General features: G+C 36.9%; 1 protein-coding gene across 1 annotated transcript in view; it reads left to right on the top strand.

Moving 5' to 3' along the window:
- The window catches only part of FHL5 (four and a half LIM domains 5), a 35,748-nt gene extending 16,252 nt beyond the window's left edge, over positions 1–19,496 (top strand). Inside the window, exons 3-7 of the mRNA XM_059700900.1 lie at positions 4,149–4,319; positions 5,566–5,740; positions 6,618–6,787; positions 10,665–10,851; positions 16,019–19,496. Coding sequence (XP_059556883.1) covers positions 4,161–4,319; positions 5,566–5,740; positions 6,618–6,787; positions 10,665–10,851; positions 16,019–16,182 — 855 coding nt within the window. The 5' untranslated portion in view covers positions 4,149–4,160 and the 3' untranslated portion in view covers positions 16,183–19,496. The remainder of the gene's footprint in view (positions 1–4,148; positions 4,320–5,565; positions 5,741–6,617; positions 6,788–10,664; positions 10,852–16,018) is intronic.
- Positions 19,497–19,772: the final 276 nt, after the last annotated feature.

The following is a 19,772-nucleotide window of genomic DNA, read 5'->3' as shown; positions in this document are numbered from 1 at the left end:
ACATAATGTTTTTAAAGAATAAGAAGTCACGAGAAGTGGCTAAAGCACAGGTGGGTGTGTGAATGTGTTGCACAGTGCAGGGTTAGGAAAGGGATAGAGAAATAGTAGTAAAAGTCAAAAAGCTACTACAGGTCTCTAAGCTAAGTAATGCGGTTTAGACTATTTCACAAAGAAGTGCTGTTGGGAGGTTTTCCATCAGGGAAGAGAGACCAAATGAGTCTGAGAAAGATTTTTCTTGAGCGTTGTGGAGGACATTCTGGAACTCCCTGGGGATATTGAGCTCATCATCAGAGAACAGAAGTCATGTAGTAATGGGCTTGGTTCCACTCAAAAGAGTAAGAAATCTTTAAGAATATCTTCAGTTTGATATAAGCCACTGTAATCCGTCAGAGATATGTGGAGAGCCTAAATTAAGATTTATGTGATGTTGCCCTGCCGGCATGGCTCAGGGGTTGAGCATCGACCTATGAACCAGAAGGTCACAGTTTGATTCCTAGTCAGGGCGCATGCCTGGGTTTTAAGCTTGATCCCCTGTGTGGGACATGCAGGAAGCACCCGATCAATGGTTCTCTCTCATCATTGATGTTTCTACTTCTCTCTCTCTCCCTTCCTCTCTGAAATCAATAAAAGATGTTAAGATAAAAAAAAAATATTTAAGCGATGCTTCTGAAGTGGAATCAATAGGATGTGTAGTACCCAATAACCTTGTGAGGGTGCGGGCAGTGTAGGAGAAGAGAATGGTTGAACAGTTGCCTTAGGAGACTAGGTGGCTTGAATAACTAAGCAGTATCGATGGTTTCTGTCACTCTGTATAAAGCATAGAGCACTGTACCTTGTTCAGTGAGGCTTCCAAAATGCTCCTGACTGGCCATCAACCCCCTGCCTACCCTCAGAGCAGCAATCCTAATTAAAATCCTGAACGGGAAAATCACCACGAGTAAATTCAGTTAAGTATAGTTCAAATTAAGATTCTGCATCCAGTTTCTGTCTCCATCCAAGTTTGATATAGCAATCCGATACGTTTCAAAGACTTCAACATTTTATAGTAACATTTCCCAAGAGCAATTTAATATTCCTTATGCCATATATATTAAAATTATTTCAAGTTCTTCTCTAAAGAAAAACAGAATCAAATTTGCTTTACAAAATCAAGGAAAGGCCTGAATGGGCAATTGAAATTAAGCCAGAAGTCAAACTGTACAGAACAGTGCACTTTAGCGTATGTGCAAAAGTAGTGGTTATGGCATCACTTGCATCTATTTAGCAAAACTTACAGATCATGTATTAGAGATAGAAGTAATCTTAGTTATCACTCGCTGTATATCCTCTATTTTAATACATGTAAACAATGTGATGATTTTACATAGTATTACTGCTTTGATGGGAAACAAAAAGCTGTAATCAAATCAATGTAGTAACTTATAATTGATATTTATAATAAAAGATATATGGTCATTTAATTCCCTCAAGTAAATAAAATTCCTCTAAAGCACATCCACAGAGACACATTGAAAACCAGAATGCCCATATTATAATCTAGCACATTTCAACTCCATCATAAGATGGAAGAGCCCTCTCATTTTTGAAACCTGCAATCCATGGTAGGAAAGTAATAGGACATATACAATTGTCCTTAACTTGTGCAATGCTCATGTATGAAGCTCATGTATATTGGAACCATGTCCTTGCTTTTCACATTTCCATGGTAACTGAGTACTGAGAGACAGAGAGGGAGAACTTTATTGTCTCCTCCCCTCTCTTGCATCTCAAATGGTCCCCCTCAGCAGTCGACCCTTTGCATCAGCCTATAGCATCCAAGATCTTTCTTGTCTGGACAACTTCCATGCCTATCATCAGCTCCCAAAACCCTTCTCTGGTTATGCCACACCCATCTGGATTATTTCTCTGTTGACAAACATAAGGAAAGGACATATTACTTCTTCTTATTTATCATCCTCTTATTTTAAAAAACCTTTAGAAATTAAAACAATGATATGTAGAAAATAATATCTCTAATATATGTAAAGTATAAGAAATAACAATTTGACTTAAGAAATTAAACACTTCCTATATATTTGAAACCATCTACCACTTTGGTAATCTTTTTGGTTGTTTCTTCATTTTATAATATACTAAAAGCCTTGCAAAGTGGAAGTGCCTTGGGAGTTCCCAGTTCTGAGAGGCTGTGCTTCAAGGTGCTCTTATATACATCTAAGGGTAAAAAAATATCATGATGAAAATGGCATTTTTCCTATAAAGTGATAAAAGTTAGAGGTATGTTCCCTATTTCACTATTAAGAGATAAACACTTCATCACTGTAAATGAGAATAAAACTTGCATTTTAAAGTCTTTCAAGGGAATCAGCTCTATTTCCTCCTGTCTTCACTCCCTCAGTAACACATTGAGTGTATGTGCACTCACAAGGAAGGGGCATTTCTGTGAAATTAATCAAATACAGAATTCAATCAATGTTCCTTGCAGATAGATAATTTTGGGATGTTCCATTGGGAACTTTCTAGTCTGAATTTTCATATTTCTTGGGGAAAGACTCACATGTTCCAAATCCTCAGTGTTTCCTTTATTAGTGAAGAACACTATAGCAAAACTACTATATACAGAATCAATATATATGCAGCAAGACACTCTGCGGGAAAAGTCATCATTAAAATGAAAGAAGGCAAAATGTGTGGGAATACAATCCAAATGTGGCAAATAAAAACCAGCATATATAACGCTGTAAAAAGCATTATACTAATTAATTGACTTTCTGATTTAGCTAAAATTAAAAAAAAATCTGAGATGGAAATTTTAAAAATATTCATAGCTCTTAATATATTACAGTAAATTCAGAAATGACAAATCTCACTTAAGAATAAAATCAGTGCTATTGCTTTTGATGACGATGGAAAGCACATGTTCAATGCCTAATTAACTCTTTTGACATCTTTATATTTTGTTCTTTAATATTTTCCTAAATTTATAAAATAACTCGAATCCTTATTCTGGCTTTGGCTTTATATTTCATATCAGTGTTTCATTCTGTAAGATGCTGCTGCTGCTATTTGTTCTATATTCATGTTAGTTTAGCCCCAAACCCTAAAGAGGGCTATCGTTCTTTCTATCATTGATGCTTTTATCTGCACTTCTGTATCTGGGCAATTGCTCAACTCCAGTCACAAAGACCTGGCGCTTAGACTGCATCCTCCCAGCTGAGGAGTTTTATTTGGTCATCTTGGTATTGGGGTGGGATATTTAAATGAGATGTCCAGGAAGCAAGTCATAAACAGGCTAAAGCTATAGATTTCGGAGTCAATGGAATGTTTGAAGACAAAAGTAGGTAGCATGTCCCAAAGGAGAGTATATGGTACAGGAAGAGATCTTAGGACTAATGTGTCTAAATCATTAGGTACCCAGTAAAGATTTAAGAACTAAAAGAATGGCCTAGAAAATGTACTGTACTTGATTAATAACTTCTATTGCAGTTAGAGTAAAAGAGAATTCTTATTTCCACGGAATTCCGCCTCCAGACCTCTCCAGCAAAATAGTGATGACAGCTAGTGAAAGCCCTATCAACACTTCATATTTATATCCCTGAGGTGGAACCATCCTATTTCAACACATAGCACATTCTCATTGAAATCCACATTTAGTGAATGACGAATGCAAGACGTTTTCCACAATCTGGCTGCCCGCTTCATGCATTTTGTTAGCAAAGCACACAAAACTGGCAGGATCAGAGAGTAGCCTTTCCCAAATCCCTCCCAGTTTCAGCATGGCTACAGCATATGTTCCTAAACTGGTGAATTTTCTCTTAATACAAATTCAGCCCTAGCTGGCTTGGCTCAGTGGATAGAGCTTCAGCCTTGTAGACTGAAGGGTCCCAGGTTCGATTCCAGCCAAGGGCACATGCCTGGGTTGCGGGCTCTATCTCCAGTAGGCAGCTGATCAATGATTCTCTCTTATCATTGATGTTTCTATCTCTCTCTCCCTCTCCCTTCCTCTCTGAAATCAACAAAGAAATATATATATTTTTAAAAAGAAAATACAAATTCATTTCAGTGCTTGACTCACATTGTATTGAGGCTTTATAATCTCTCTCATCAACAAAGCTTGCTTTTATATACGTGGATCATTTTCTTATTCACAGGATTAAAGCAAAATGACAGCTTCTCAATTTGACTGTCAATACTGCTCAGCATCACTTCTTGGGAAGAAATTTATGCTAAAGGATGGCAATCCATACTGCATCAAATGTTATGATCGCGTCTTTTGTAACTATTGTGAGGAGTGCAAAGAAGCAATTGAGTCAGGTTCCAAGGTAGGTCTTCTGTCAGTTCACAGAATTATTGCATATGAGCAGACAAATGCTTTGGAAAGCCTCTTTTCCTTTAGTTAACCATTAATACTCTATAGCTCTGCTACTGGGTATAAGGATCTTCAGAGTTACCATCAACCAAATTCTAGGCACTATGCTTAGCACTATTAAATATAATATATACTTTAATCTTTGCAATGATTTTAGGAGATCGTTTAGGATGCTAAATATTAAATAGGCTATTTGTCCAAAGTTACACCAATAAAATGTTGAGTTATTTCTGGAATCACAAGAGTATAAATGAATAAATACATAGATAATAGGATGTGTAAAGATTAAAGAATCTATTTTCTGGCTTCAAATCAGCATCATTTCCACACCCATTGTGCCCTGATGCCTTTCACACATATAACTCACTCCTCCTACAAAGCAAATTATTGCATTTTTTCATTTTCATTTATTTTGCCTTTGTTTTAGCTAGGTGGTGTTGAGATTTTGTTTAGTTAAATCTCAAATAATAATCTATAATAATAAAAGCATAATATGCTAATTAGACTGGATGTCCTTCCAGTCATCCTTCCAGATGAAGCCAGGGCTGCAATGGAAGCCCAGGTCCCGGGTGCCAGAGGGAAGCTGGTGCCAGCAGCCATGGGAAGGAAGGCCTACTCTTGCATGAATTTCGTGCATCGGGCCTCTAGTAAGATATAACACCCTAAAGGTAAAGATTGGCTCTAACCAGTGTAGCTCAATTGGTTGGGCATCGTCTATGCACTGAGAGGTTGCCAGTTTGATTCTGAGTCAGGGCACCTGCCCAAGTTTTGGGCTTGATCTCTGATAAGGGGTGTGCGGGAGGCAGTGATCAATGTTTCACTCTCATATCTATGTTTCTCTCTCTTTCTCTCCCTTCTTGTCTCTCTCGAAAACAATAAAAATATTTAAAAATAAAATAAAAGATTATACCACGACAAGCCTCTCTTGTTTATAAAAGGAAGGTAGAGGAAATTTGAAGAAATAGGAGAGGGTCCACTTATTTTCCGTCTGTCTTCAGTAATCAACCAACAAAGCCCCAGGCTCTAGCTCTTAATTGCCCCAGTCTCCTCTCAATGGGTAACCGTATCAATAACAACTTTCCCTCAAGCTACCAACACAACCTACTGGCACCAGAGTCCCAGGAGTGTTTAGTTTTGTCTTATAAAATGGCTGGTTTTGTTGAAACAGATTTAATTAACTTTTATTCACCGTCTCCAAGGATCTTTGTTACAAAGGCCGGCACTGGCATGAAAGATGCTTCAACTGTGCCAAATGCAATCACTCTTTGGTGGAAAAGCCTTTTGCTGCCAAGGATGAGCGCCTGCTCTGCTCGGAGTGCTATTCTAATGAGTGCTCCTCCAAGTGCTTCCACTGCAAGAAGACCATCATGCCTGGTAAGATCAACAGGGAGTTCTGGTCACTAACGGAAGTGAAGTAACCGTGCTTTCAATTAAGCCCACGCACAGAAGAGAATACTAGCTAACAACAAAAACCTGCTTCTGAGGAAAATACCTTTCTTGCTATCCCTTGATCTCATTTAGTGTACTGTAGAAATAAATCATTATTATTTCTGTCTTGAATGGGTAAATTAAACCTAGGTCATAGAAACATTTTGAATGAGAATGTGAGCCATAGAGTAAAGATAAAATCTTTACCAATAATGCTAACAGAGCATTACACACCCTGTCCTAGATATAACCAATGGCAGTTTTGTTCTCTCTTAGGGAAAACAAGGATCCACGTAATCAATAGATTACGTGGATCCCTTACACGTTTAGGCAAGCACTAATTCGCTATGATTTTGACCCTCTTCTCAATCCGTATAGACAGCAGCATAAGAACATGACTCTCTTATTTTCTTATTATGGATTCAAATATTTTCTAGTTGATCATAACTGCACAACATCAATCCTATGAGTTTGTGCCCTTGGCATTCCTAAAAGTCCTGTAAGGATGATTATGGCCCAATTTATCTAAACTACATGCAGCCTTTCAGAGTCTCTACTTATAACACTTTGACGTTTCAAAATTGTAGCTTCCAAAGCATAAGAGTTTTCAGCAAAAGAGTGACTAACCGTCATCATGTCTGAACTCTATTTACTTTTTATTCCCCAGATAAATATTTTGGAAGCCAACAAAACATTATTTTTATAAGGATAATTAATTTATCACTTTAAAATATATATTTTAAATAATTTGACATATCTTTGCTTAAAAGGCTATAAAGTTATGCTTGATTTGTACTAACAGGTTATTAATTTTGGGGTACAGGTTCCCGCAAAATGGAATTTAAGGGAAACTACTGGCATGAAACCTGTTTTGTGTGTGAGCATTGCCGACAGCCAATAGGAACTAAACCTTTGATTTCCAAAGAGAGTGGCAATTACTGTGTGCGGTGTTTTCAGAAGGAGTTTGCTCACTACTGCAACTTTTGTAAGAAGGTAATTATCTAAAGAGGATAAAGTTTGGGGAATCTTCCAGACCACTGCCTTTTAGCTGTACTATATAGTGGAAGTGAACTGATACTACCAGGTTACATTTGTCTTTAGTGTGAATTCCAACATGTCCAAAGCTCTACCTGTCGCATTGAGGATGGTCATCTATTTTTCTCACCATAAAATTCCACCCAGAACATTAATTTAATATTCCAACATCTCAAGTGACTTGAAATTCCACTTCCATTCACTGCTTTCCTCTAATTTCATGTATTCTAGTAGAGAACACACACCTCCCTTTGAACAAAATATTGCAAAGAAAATAATTTTTTATCTATTTCATTGCAGAGAAATATGGGTTTGTCTCACAGAGTGATGAAGTGAACCAATTTAAACAAGATGTTTTAACTCCTCACATTATGTCTCAGCAATACAAATGCCTTCTCGTTTGAAGCTTTTATGTTTCTAAAGAGTAGATAGGGAGGCTCAAGGGAGATCATTAGGGAAATTCATTAAATAAAAAGACAGAAGACTAAGACCTTTGTGTGGCGGCCTTCACTTCCTTTAACTTTGATATTCATTCCAAACATATTTTCCAAAAGAAAAAAAAGGTCATTTTTTTTTTCGAGTAGACTTTGCCCAATTCTCTTTTTATCCTCTAAGCTTCTTTTGTGAAAAAGTCGCTCATCTCTGTCACCTTTACAAAACCTGTCTGTAGTCTATAAAATATATATTGATGTTCTTGAAGAAATCCTTGACCCTGAGGCATCATAAGTTTAAAATAGCACTATAAATTGTGATGAGAAAGCTGAATCATGAAAATACATTGGATTACTACAGTGATTTCTCAACACTTTTGATATATGGGCTACTTTGGCAGATATCTTAAGACCTCTTGTATTATTGCATCTGGAAAGCTAGAAGTCTCATTACTACTTTCTACAAATGCATAAATAAACATACATGCATACAAACACACACAGTAATTTTCTAGGTATATTTAAAATACTACTACTGCATTTGAGGTGGCATCAATAAACCCCTAAGTTATAATTCTTAAATTACACTATAATGATGTCTGAAACTTACAAAAGATAGAACATGACATCTTATATCTGGAGACTTCCATTACGCTACCAGAGACACTGACTTGGAAAATGACTTCAAAAGCAATAGTCAGACCCTATGACCCTGTGACATGTGAAGCTCCGAAAAATTGTCAGAGTCAATGACACATTTAGAAACAGATACCCGAAATAAAAATGAATAGATTTATCTCACTATTTTGAGGGGCAGTGAAGTTGACCATTTTTTGGCTGTTTCTTAAAGATTTACTCTAAAATAGTAATAAGACTTATGGGAATTATCTTAATGTCATTGATTGGGCACACAATATAAAGTTCATTAGAATACTGTAAAGATTCAAGAAAGGAACTTCTCTAGTACATCAGCTGTTGAGCGCTGTCTGGGGCCAAACCTCTGGCATTTCCCAGGTTATAGGAACCTGTCCTATATTTAGGACATGGTTTGAAGTCACTAAAAATTTATAAAATGTTTATATTGGATAGTAGACAGATCATGACAAGCCAGATTATTTTCTATTTAATTTTTTAAGCCATAAATCCTTTAAGGAAAGCCAGATATAAACGTTTCTCATCAAAATGATCCAATCTGAAGAAAAACAATTCGTTTCTATCTAACCAAAGAACAAATATTTTTTAAAAATTAGGCAAAAACTACTTGTCAATCAGGCTCTTAGAAGTTTTTTCATAAATTTTATTTTGTGAAACTAAATTTTATTTTCTACCCAACAGCAAGTAACCTCAAACTACAAGTGCTTTGAATTCAAACTTCTCAAGGTTCAAATAGACGATTCTGCAATTTATCGGCTGTCATCTACTGAATGTAAAATCATTATTGCCTCCACTTTGTCAGAGAAGAAACTTGATCTAAATCCTGGCATCAATCAGTGGCAAAAACTAAGCTTAGATATTAGACTTCATTTTAGCCCACCTGCCTCTTCAAAAGGAACATGATCACAAGCAATCTGTTTTAATGCCCCAGAGGGTCTTCTCCCTAATTAAACAGTCTTTGCTGTACATTTCAAGTTTTACTTTGCTGTGAACACATTTTTTCAAGTTTGAATCTTTTAAGCATTGCCTGCTAATCATTTGACCAAACAAATCAAAGGGATCTTGAATTCTGCTGTGCCTGCTCTAAGGCATTTAAAGCCAGTAGGGAGTATTTTAAATTGCTTGTGTTCACACACACCATCATGTTTCCCATTTACTTATTTAGAATAGTGTACTTTTTTCCCCTTAGGAAAAATAACTTTTCTTCATAATACCTTTAATTTTTAAGGTATTTTTGTTATATTTTAAAACATCTTTAGAATAATCATTTTAAAACCCTCTATCACAGGCAAATAACATTTTAATGGCTTATCTACTTCATTGAAATACAAAGGTTACAAGAACCATCTCAGCTACAACATTGCTTCAGTCATTATAAGACAGCGGTTCTCAACCTGTGGGTCGCAACCCCTTTGGGGGTCGAACAACCCTTTCACAGACCATCAGAAAACACATATATAATTACATATTGTTTTTGTGATTAATCATTATGCCTTAATTATGTTCAATTTGTAACAATGAAATTGGGGGTCACCACAACATGAGGAACTGTATTCAAGGGTCGCGGCATTAGGAAGGTTGAGAACCACTGTCTTATAATGAACCACTTACAATATAAAATATTTACATGAACACATTCCAAGTTCCACAGCTACTGCAGGTCAATAGCCATGATTCTGAAAGGTTCTATGACTTAAAAATTGCTACACAAGTTTTTACCTATATTATCCCAAAGAAAGATGTCTCTGCCTTTTAAAAAGTAGAACCAAGGATTCAACTGGTATAGAAAAAAAAGTATATTATGGAGGAATGATAACCATCTCTGAAAAAATTCTAGCACATCACACATCAATGTACAACCAGTGCTCTTAGAGCCTTAACGCTGAAAACTTACACTGTTGCCCACAGTATACCATTTGTGCTAGATACAATATTGGAATTGCTTTCCAAACACTTTTTCCATTGGAGTTTATTCAATCATTCAACAAGGACTTATCAACTGTTTACCATTGCAAAGTTATCTTACCTCAGTATTGTATTAATGTTTAAGCACATGGGCTCTGGGATCAGATTGTGCAGGTTTGAATGCTAGCTCTGTGTGTCCCTGGCAAGGAACAACCACTCTAACCCCAAGTACTTGCTCATCTCATAAAGGGGAAAGATAATAGTCCCTACTGTGTAGGTATGTTGAGAATAGTAAGAAGAGGCCATCCCTTAGCACAGGGCTGAAGACCGAAAGAACACTTAAGTTTAGCTCATTACTAACAGATGATGGTGCTTATCCATTCCATTCAGGGCTGTTACTGCTGGATATTCTTGAGCCTGGAGGAAAGCCTTCAGGAAAAAAGCTTTTTATTCAGCATCCTTAAAAGGTAAACATGGAAATAAGAACAGAGCATAGAAAATATTTTAGATCTAATGGCAGATCTTTGAAGACCAACAAGAAAGTCATAGAAAGATAAGAAATGAAATCAATAGCTGACTTCTTTTTCTTTTTTCTGGATCCATTATATCCCTGTTTCCTTTCTGTTCCATTATGGTAGAAAAATTAGGATATGTATCACCAGTTCATATCCCTATAGCCTTTTGCTTCTCATATCCATCCCCCAAAAAATCTTAGAAAAAGGACAGCCTGACACAAAATGATCAAGTAGCCCAACGAATCACCTGTGGACATAGAAGAGCATCACAAAAGGTCTGAATTCTTACAGCTCCCACGGTCATTACCTTTTTTTGTGATCCTTTGGCAGGTGATAACTTCAGGTTGGATAACATTTCATGACCAGCCATGGCATAAAGAGTGTTTTCTGTGTAGCGGCTGCAGGAAAGAGCTCTGTGATGAAGAGTTTATGTCCAGAGATGATTATCCATTCTGCTTGGACTGCTACAACCATCTTTATGCCAAAAAGTGTGTAGCCTGCGCCAAACCCATTACTGGTGAGTTCTTTAGTTGAATACAGTCCTTACATGAGACAGTTATGGCTACATAAATGCTATATAGTTCACTCTGAAAATAAAAAAAAGGTAATCTTTCCCTTATGTTTCTTTTTCTAGATAAACACAAAATACATAAGCAGAACTATTACACAGATCCTTCTAGGCAAATATATATTATAATCAGGATAACTATACTCTAGAGGCCTGTGAAATTATTTGGTATCAGGCCAATGAAATCATTTGGTTTGGCCCTGTCAAGGCATTAGGGGTGAGTTAATTAAATGTTTGACCAAATAGAGCAGGCTAATTTTTAAGTTGATAATTTTATATGGCCCTTGAATGATGTTATAAATATCCAAATGGCTCTTGGCAGAAAAAGGGTTCCCCACCCTTGCTATAGAGGATTATTAATTCTAAATGTAATGGTACTAACTCTCAATAAAGGAATAGTTCAGAGGAAGAGGAGAACAGGGTGAACTGAGACATAGAGAGACCTTCATGAGGAGTCCTGGTCTGAGCAGGACCTTTAAGGATTCGAGTGGAAGGAAGGGATATTTGAAAATAAAAATCCTGCTTAATTCCAAACAAGGATGAAAGGGCCTTAAAAATGGAAAATGTTTTAATTAAATGTAAGTATTGTACCGAAATCCAAAGCTGTACTAATTAGGGTATCATAGGTTACGAATTAATTAAACTTCATTTTAAGATGTTTCTAACAAATGTATTATTCTATTTTTTCCTCTTTTCCCTTGCATTAAGTTTTAATTATGAATAGATGAAATAAAACCAGATAGTGTTCTGCTGAAGAAACAAAGTACACGTGGCATGTTTGAAAATAACATAAGTAGTAAATCAATCTGTGTTAAATAGATTTTCAAGGCAACAAACAAAGCATTACCTTTTCCTCAGAGACCCTTCTAAAATGCTTACCCTGTAGTAAAAGAACTAAAGCTAGCACGGCCCCTGAGAAGCCCCACCATCACTCTGCTAGGTAATTTACAGTCACTGAATGATGTGGCAGAACTCCCCATGTCTAGTATTCTTAGATAATATTTCATACTAGAGTCCCGGTGCATGAAAATTCATGCACTTGGAGGGGTCCCTCAGCCTGGCCTGTACTCACTCACAGCCCGGGACCCCTCAGAACTAAGCTGGCAGTTGGACATCATCCCTCTGATAGCCTGGGAGCCCTCGGGTGATGTCCAACTGCGGCTTAGGCCCACCTAAGCCGCAGTCGGACATCCTTAGCACTGCCGAGGAGGTAGAAGAGGCTCCTGCCACTGCCTCTGTGCTCCCAGCCGTCAGCCCAGCTTGTGGCTGAGCAGAGCTCCCCCTGTGGGAGCACATTGACCACCAAGGGGCAGCTCCTGCATTGAGCGTTTTCTCCCTGGTGGTCAGTGCATGTCATAGTGCCTGGTCATTTCTGGTTGTTCCACCATTAGGGTCAATTTGCATATTACCCTTTTATTATATAGGATTTTAGTTCAGTTTATGTAACATGGAATTAAAGATTATTGTATCCCTCTCTTTCTCCTCCATCTTCAAATGTTTCACAAAATAAAAGTTGAATCTTCATGAATCTTTAAAGGAAGAAAACAGTTGTGCTGCACACCCAGCGTAGCAGGCTTTCATTGACTTGCAAGCAGGGAGAGAGTGTTACCTGGTACTCGGAGCACAGTCCTGCTCATCTATGTGGGGCACCAGGCTTTTCACAATCTCACACTGGTCCTCAGGCTACGTCTGGCCAGCATCCATGTTTTGTCTGGCCTGCACATGTTTGGAAACAATGTAATGTAATGTGTAATGTTATGTAATATAATGTAATGTGTAATGTAAAATCCTACCCAGGTGAGTTGACTGCCCTTACATTCCAGAGCTAGGTCACTGTTACATGGAACTAAGCTGCTGCCTCGTTGTGTAGGGCATGTCCTCTCTGTTCCTCACACCTTGTTTTCATCACTCAGCTATGTCACCTGTCAGCCCTTTCAAGGCCTTGCTTTGGCAATTCCATACAATCAGGCTCCAAAGGTTAGACTCTTAACCACTCTACTTTCCTGCCTTTTACACATCTGACAACTCCTGAAGTCAGGAGAAAAGGCCATTATCTTCTCTGATTTTACCTAGAAAATGGGTCTTACAGCAATGCAATAGTACCTGGAGCTCCAAAATCTCCTTAGTGGAGTCTGCCATCACAAACCAACAGATACAGTTGACTTATTCTAGAACACTTTTCTTGAACTAGTCAGAAAAAAATGGGGGGCTTCCATGAGAATATTAGAAAATTACACAACTCAAAATGGATTTGAAAACTTTTGGGGAACCCAATTGGCCAATACTAGTTTGTAAAGAGCCTACACAAGCCCTGAACTTGATGAGTTTCAGTTCTGATCCATAACAGATTCATGTGTCTAGGAAATTTTTTTCTGATGAATTGTAGCACGTTGATCACTGAGCTCAGCTTTTTAAGGTTCAGACAGAGAAACCACAGTGTTCTGAATATTAAGTAAGGATGATCAGAAACCAGAGATTTGACCCAAAAGTAATCCAAGATTATCTATTTAATTTGGAATAACCCATCTTTTGATAATTAACTTCATCTCCTTTTAGCTCTGTGACTGAGAGATACTAGGTACTAAACTTTCAACTTGCTTTAATATTTTTGTCTAATTCTTATATTTATTATATATAAATCCTAGAGTAGTGCTTCTTTTAAATTGAGCTATTTGAACTAACATCCGATAGAGAATTCTTATACTATCATATCTTCTGAAAGTTGCACATTCAAGCAAACAATATATCACTTGTAAGGAACTATGTTATAATGTTTTAAAAATACTATTTTATATTAACTAAATCTCTAAGGCATCTGGTGAAAAATTTTAATCCCATCACAACGAATTTGAGTCATCTGAACAAACTCAATGTAAAAATATATTTTTTCCTCCTCTAAGATAAGACTAACCTTTCAAACTTTTGGGGATAAATAAAGCAGCTTGATGTAGTGCAAAGTACTTTGGACTAGAGAGTAAATTACATACCTTAGTCTTGCCTCTGCTCCTCACTATTGTGTGAAAGTGAGTAAACAATTCACCTCTGAGGTCCTCATTGGCCTTATTTTCAAAATAAGGCATTGAGCAGGATTACATCTTAACTTTCTTTCATTTATGTTTATTTTAACTAAAAGGGGTTTCAAATATTATGATTTCTTCAGAAAGGGATGCTAATGTTTCAGGTTATGTTTTTTTACAAAAGATAAATTCAGGCTTAATTTAGTGGAGTGAAGAGCATACATAGGCTCTGAAACTAGATGGCCTTGGATTAAATCCAGATCTGCCACTTACTAACGGTGATTTGGGCAAAGAGTTGAACCTCTCTGTCAATTTCTGTATGCAAAGTAGGGTTGGTGATAACATCTTCCCCATGAAGGTGAGGCGAGCGTTATATGAAGTAATACATGTAAAGGGCTTAGAATATTGATGGGTTCATCTTTAAATGTTCAATCAATGTTAGTTCTTATTTTACTGAATTTTCAGGAGTAAATGAAGCCAGATAAAAACAAGTGCTGGAGACCTGTTTCCTGGATGAGTCTCTTACTGCAGATGACCCTCATGACCTGAGGGCATAAGCATATCTAAAGTTGAAACAATTTATAAACATCACAGGATCAGTTAGGCCCTTCTTAAATTCCTGCTACCAGATACTCCTATTTTTCCCCTCTTTGTAAAATTCTAGACTTGTTTTTACATTTGCCACTGTACAGGCTTACTAATAAACTCAAGAAAAACTCATGAGCATCAAAATGCTAGATGTGTAATAATTAGTTTTATGAACCGAGATGATTTACATTTATCGAGAACATCATTCTTACAATCATCTTGTCAATGTTTTGGATAACATTAAAAGAATTAATTGGTTCATTATTGATTTACTCTTATTAGAAAATGATGATAGCACCATAAGTAACAAGCTATAAATTTATTTAATCAAGGAAAGTAGAAAAATTTTATATAAATGTTTCTATGAACTGGTAAATTGTATGTAAAGACATCAAATAATGTTTCTAGAGTGGAAATAAAAGTTCGTTATAATATTAAGGAGAGTTTATCTGAAATAGAATGCTTATTCACTCTTTTTGCTTCACCATCCCAAATGGACTATTTGGAAATTATATGTGAATAAGCACATGAACTATTTTAGCCTCATTCTATGATATAAATCACAGGAAGTTCACAGTCCTAAGGTCACTTGAAAAAAACTTGGCAAATAAATAAAGACCCAGGCTTAGGGATATTCCAACCCCTTACCAATCCCTAGACCTTTCTCCTTTTCTACAACTCCTCAAAACCAATTCCTTGAACTGTGTGCCTTGGATTCATATTAGGGATATAGAGATAGTATGAAGACTCAAATTCTACCTTTCTTCAAACACCATGGCTCAAGTGAGGCCCAAGTGGTGGCAGCTGACAAGGCTCTTCTTAGGAGCTAATCATGGGATAACATGGTCTTAGAGTGATCAGATCCACAGATCTTTGTCACAGGCTGAAGTTGTCTCTGGGCAAGGTAATGAGGTCATCATGTTAGGCTAGCTGCATGATAATCTGGATAAAGTTCTAGATTTGGGGCTTTTGGAAATTGTATCCCAGACCACAATATGAGCATAGAACTTTGTCCTAAGTAAAATTTAAACATGGAAAAAGGAGGAGGAGAACTAAAAGTCATCAAAACATCAGACATCAGGCTATGAAGTACAATTTTATTTTATTTTATCCTAATATTGCCTCTAAGAAAACAAAGGCACAACAAGAGAAAAGAGAAAGATATCTTATTTGAGTATCTATTCCCAGTGCACTACATTGTATTTCCTTATCTGTCTTAGCAGTCCTTATCTGCTTCCAAAATTATGTGCTTTTTATATCCAAATTCTACCTACTTGTGTAGATAATGGGAAGTTTTCACTGGGAATCAGACTGGATCTCATCAGAGGAACCTGTTGCCTGGGTGACAGTCCCAGACGGATGCAGAGCACGGGGGGGGCAGCATTCCTTTTGAGGTTACTTGCCTCAGTGTCATCTTTCTGCATCTCCAGTTCCTAAAAGAGATCCTGATTGAGTGCTCAATCTATTCATGGAAAGAATAGATTATTCTTTTTCTCCTATTTTTTTTACAGGTCTCAGAGGTGCCAAGTTTATCTGCTTTCAAGACCGTCAGTGGCACAGCGAATGCTTTAACTGTGGGAAGTGCTCAGTCTCCTTGGTGGGGGAAGGCTTCCTGACCCAGGACAAGGAAATCTTCTGCCGCAAATGTGGCTCCGGGGTGGAGACTGACATCTAGACAGAGACAGTCCTTCCCTTCCTAACATCCACCTTGCTTTTGTTCTCACTAAATCCAGAACTTGGTTGAAGTCGTATTTCTGACTTGAGTTTTAGAAAATATTAATGTAAACTTCATAGCAGAAGGGTTTTGCACACATTTTGATTGAACTGTATTATAAGAGCTCAAAAAAAGCACAGTCTAACGGAAATGAATGTATACTAAATCACAAAGGAACCTCTGCTTGCAAAATACTGCACTCTGCTGTTAGAAATAATAGGAGCATATCTCTTTATTGTAACCAAGTAGAGCACCTATACATAGAAGTCATGGATGTTAGTACTGAAGACAGATGTCGTTCAAAACTGCAGAGTAAAAAGGAAATTAAGAGATCAAATTAAAAGGCATACGTAAGACTAATGTTTGTGCTCCTAGCAAGCTAGTGATACATATGGTGATATGAATAATAAAACAGTGATCCGGGAAAACTGATCAGCAATCAGCACATTTAAGAATTCTGTCATTTTATCATTCTTTTATTACACATACTGGCTTTGAAAAACAAAACTGCAATTTGCCCTCATCCACACTGCTTCCACAGCTCGTTGGTTCCCATGGTTAATCAATGTCTCTGATACGCTATATAATATAATGGGTTCTCTCTACCTGGGGATAGTCAAAACATATTTTATTAAGTGTATTTTCAAAGCCCACATAATTTTTCTAAAGAGTTACATATTTCATGAGAGAAAATGTCTATTCTTTCAAGCTAGCTAACCAGGATAATCATTGTCTCCAAGGCAAACCTTTAAAGTAAATAGATCATTAAATCATCACTTGTGGAAATGAGTTTTAGGGAAGGGACTGAGTGTTGGAACATGACTTTCATCCAGATATCTAAAGGCATAATAGAATGCATAATTAGCTCTGAGCCTCATGCATTTTGACTTCTAAAATTACATAGATGATGAATGGAAAGACATAAAGGCAGGCTTTAAAGAAATCTAATATTAATAACTGAGAAAGAATAATTCACTGCTGGTAATTCAGGACCTGTAACGCCGTAGAGCAGAGCCATGTGGGCTATAGATGAGCCCTCCCACTGTTCCTTCTCGCCTGCGCCACCCACCTCACCCATGCCAGCCACACCCCAGAGCTTCAGTCTCCGGCATGACCCAGGGGTGCACTCTCACCCCTAAGCAGTCATTCTACAAAGAAGTCTGTTTTTATTGGTCATAAGGGACATAATGGCCTTAGTGAAAAGTCTAGCTGCCCTGCACAACACTTTCCACATTGTGTGGGACAAGTGAAAGCAACCTCTGCTCTCTACAGTCAATTATCAACCTTTTAAGTGCACTTGCGTGGGATAGGGGGAGGTCAGGAGAAGAAACCCACCTAGATGTAACTTTTATGCATCTACTCTCAGGTTATTACATAGCATTAACTTTTCTGATTGAAATCTAATTATATGCTGTGGCTGATTACCATGATTAAACTAGCATCCCAGGAGATTCAATTAAAATTGTTATGGAAACACCAGTTTTGAAATAGTTTAAAGTGAAAGGACATTTAGAGATGCTAACAACTTAGAGATACTAATAAAAGGTCAGGCTGCATAGGCTATTTGAAAGTAATAATTGTCTCCTTTTATATTAACAATGCCAGGATATTTGCTTACTTCTACCTTATAAAATGTAGAAAAACCTATCAATATTTTTCCTGATTTGTTTAAAATTTCACATAACAGGTAAGGAACTAAATATGCCAATTGTTCTAGGATCTGGAAAATAATAGTACATTACAGATTTAGAAAACCAAGTCATTCTAAGTCTGGAGAGATATACAGCATTGTAACATTGTCTCAGTTAACCAATTACATATAAATATACAAAATGTAATGTTTTCTTGGTTAAACAATTGGTAATATGAAGGCATTTTGCTGTGTGTGTGTGTATGGGGTTGGTGAGTGCACGTGATCAGGCTTGTATTCTATCCATACAATTAAAATTCACAGAACCATTGCTGAGGCAGAGATATTATCATCCTCTGGTGTATATACTTATGTATATACACTTCTTCATATAAATAATTCCATATTTAGAATGTAGTTTAGTCATCAAATATGTATTAGGCATGTCTGTGCACAAAGGTAGAGTTTGAGCGGTTGTGGTTCTGGGATGAGGGTTGGGGAGGTCAGGTTATGGAAATGTGGGAATGTCAGATATAAAAACCTTCCCCTACAGCTTTTAAAGGTGCCACTGTAGACACAACACACATATGCAAAACAACTAAGAAAGAAGGCCTCCTTAGACTGACATGCATACAATGGTAACAGTAAAAACTTTATGCTACCATTGATTTCGGGTTAATAAAGATGGAATTGACTGTCTCAGGAAGCAATGGGCTCCCGGTGATTCAAAGAGTGATATCCAAACAGGCAGGAAGCAGTTAGAAGCAAGTCCCTTGCTAAAAACAACCAGATGGTTTGGAAGGAACAGAGAGCTGCTCCAAAGAGCAAGGAGAAGTGAGATTGCTGAAGGAGAAAGGGCAAAAAAAGGAGAATGTTAACTCTTAGGGCAGAAGGTTTGTATTTGACATAACGTGCAATAGAAAGTTACTAACTATTCTTAAATAGAGGAGAAAGCATCACAACAGTATTTGAGAAAGATCATGCTGCTGATTCTGCGTGGGCTGGAACGGAAGAGGACAAGGTCCAAAGGCTAGGCCTCTTAATGCAGCAATATGTGTGGTTAGTGGCAAAAGAAGTGAAAAGATAAAAACAGTAAGTAATGCAGGCCAAGAGCTCTATCTATCAATATAAATGTGTATGCAAGACAACAAATCAAAATATTTTATGTTGTCATGTTGAGATTAAAGATGACCAAAAAAAAAATAATGCAGAAAAGAATTTCTGCTTCCATGATAACAGTTAGGGTGCCCATGGGTTCAATTTTCACTCAACCAATGGACATTGGAACAATCCAGGTCCATTGGTTAAAAGAAGTGTGACAATTCTACCATCATCAGTTCAAAACTTACATAGTCACTATAACTGTAAAAAAAACCTCAAACTCTGTTGTGCATTGGAGATACTGATCACAATGGCCTTGGTTAAAAACCATCACAGAATTTAGTACCACAAATGAAAAATCAGCCCAAAGATATGTCTGATGTTCGTGACAACATTTTTTAATTTAAGGAAAAAATAGTTATTAGTCTAACTGTCATAGTAATAATACTTAATATTTTAAATAAGAAAATGATTGTTACAGTATGTTTTAAATATATTGAGCACTAAATTATTCTCAAATATATTTATCAGTAGATGTTTGTTATTGCAATAATACAGTTTTTACATTGTTTCTTCAATGAAGGAGTCAGAAAATCAATAGAAATTATACTTACTAAGATATTACTTTTATCCTGAACCTTTTCCACTGGAAGCATCAGACCTTTGGATCATGATTCTACCAGAAACATTTCAAGAGTCACCGGGGATAAGTGTAAAGAAACGGTGGAGGAACTTGAGATCCTCTTTCCAGGGAGAGATAAAGGAGATCTATCAATACTTGGGGGAAATGTCATAAGGTAAATTTACCTTACAACTTCTC

The sequence above is a fragment of the Myotis daubentonii genome, chromosome 6 (assembly GCF_963259705.1).
Source record: "Myotis daubentonii chromosome 6, mMyoDau2.1, whole genome shotgun sequence".
Taxonomy (NCBI): Eukaryota; Metazoa; Chordata; class Mammalia; order Chiroptera; family Vespertilionidae; genus Myotis; species Myotis daubentonii.
This window is presented reverse-complemented; position numbering and strand designations above follow the sequence as displayed.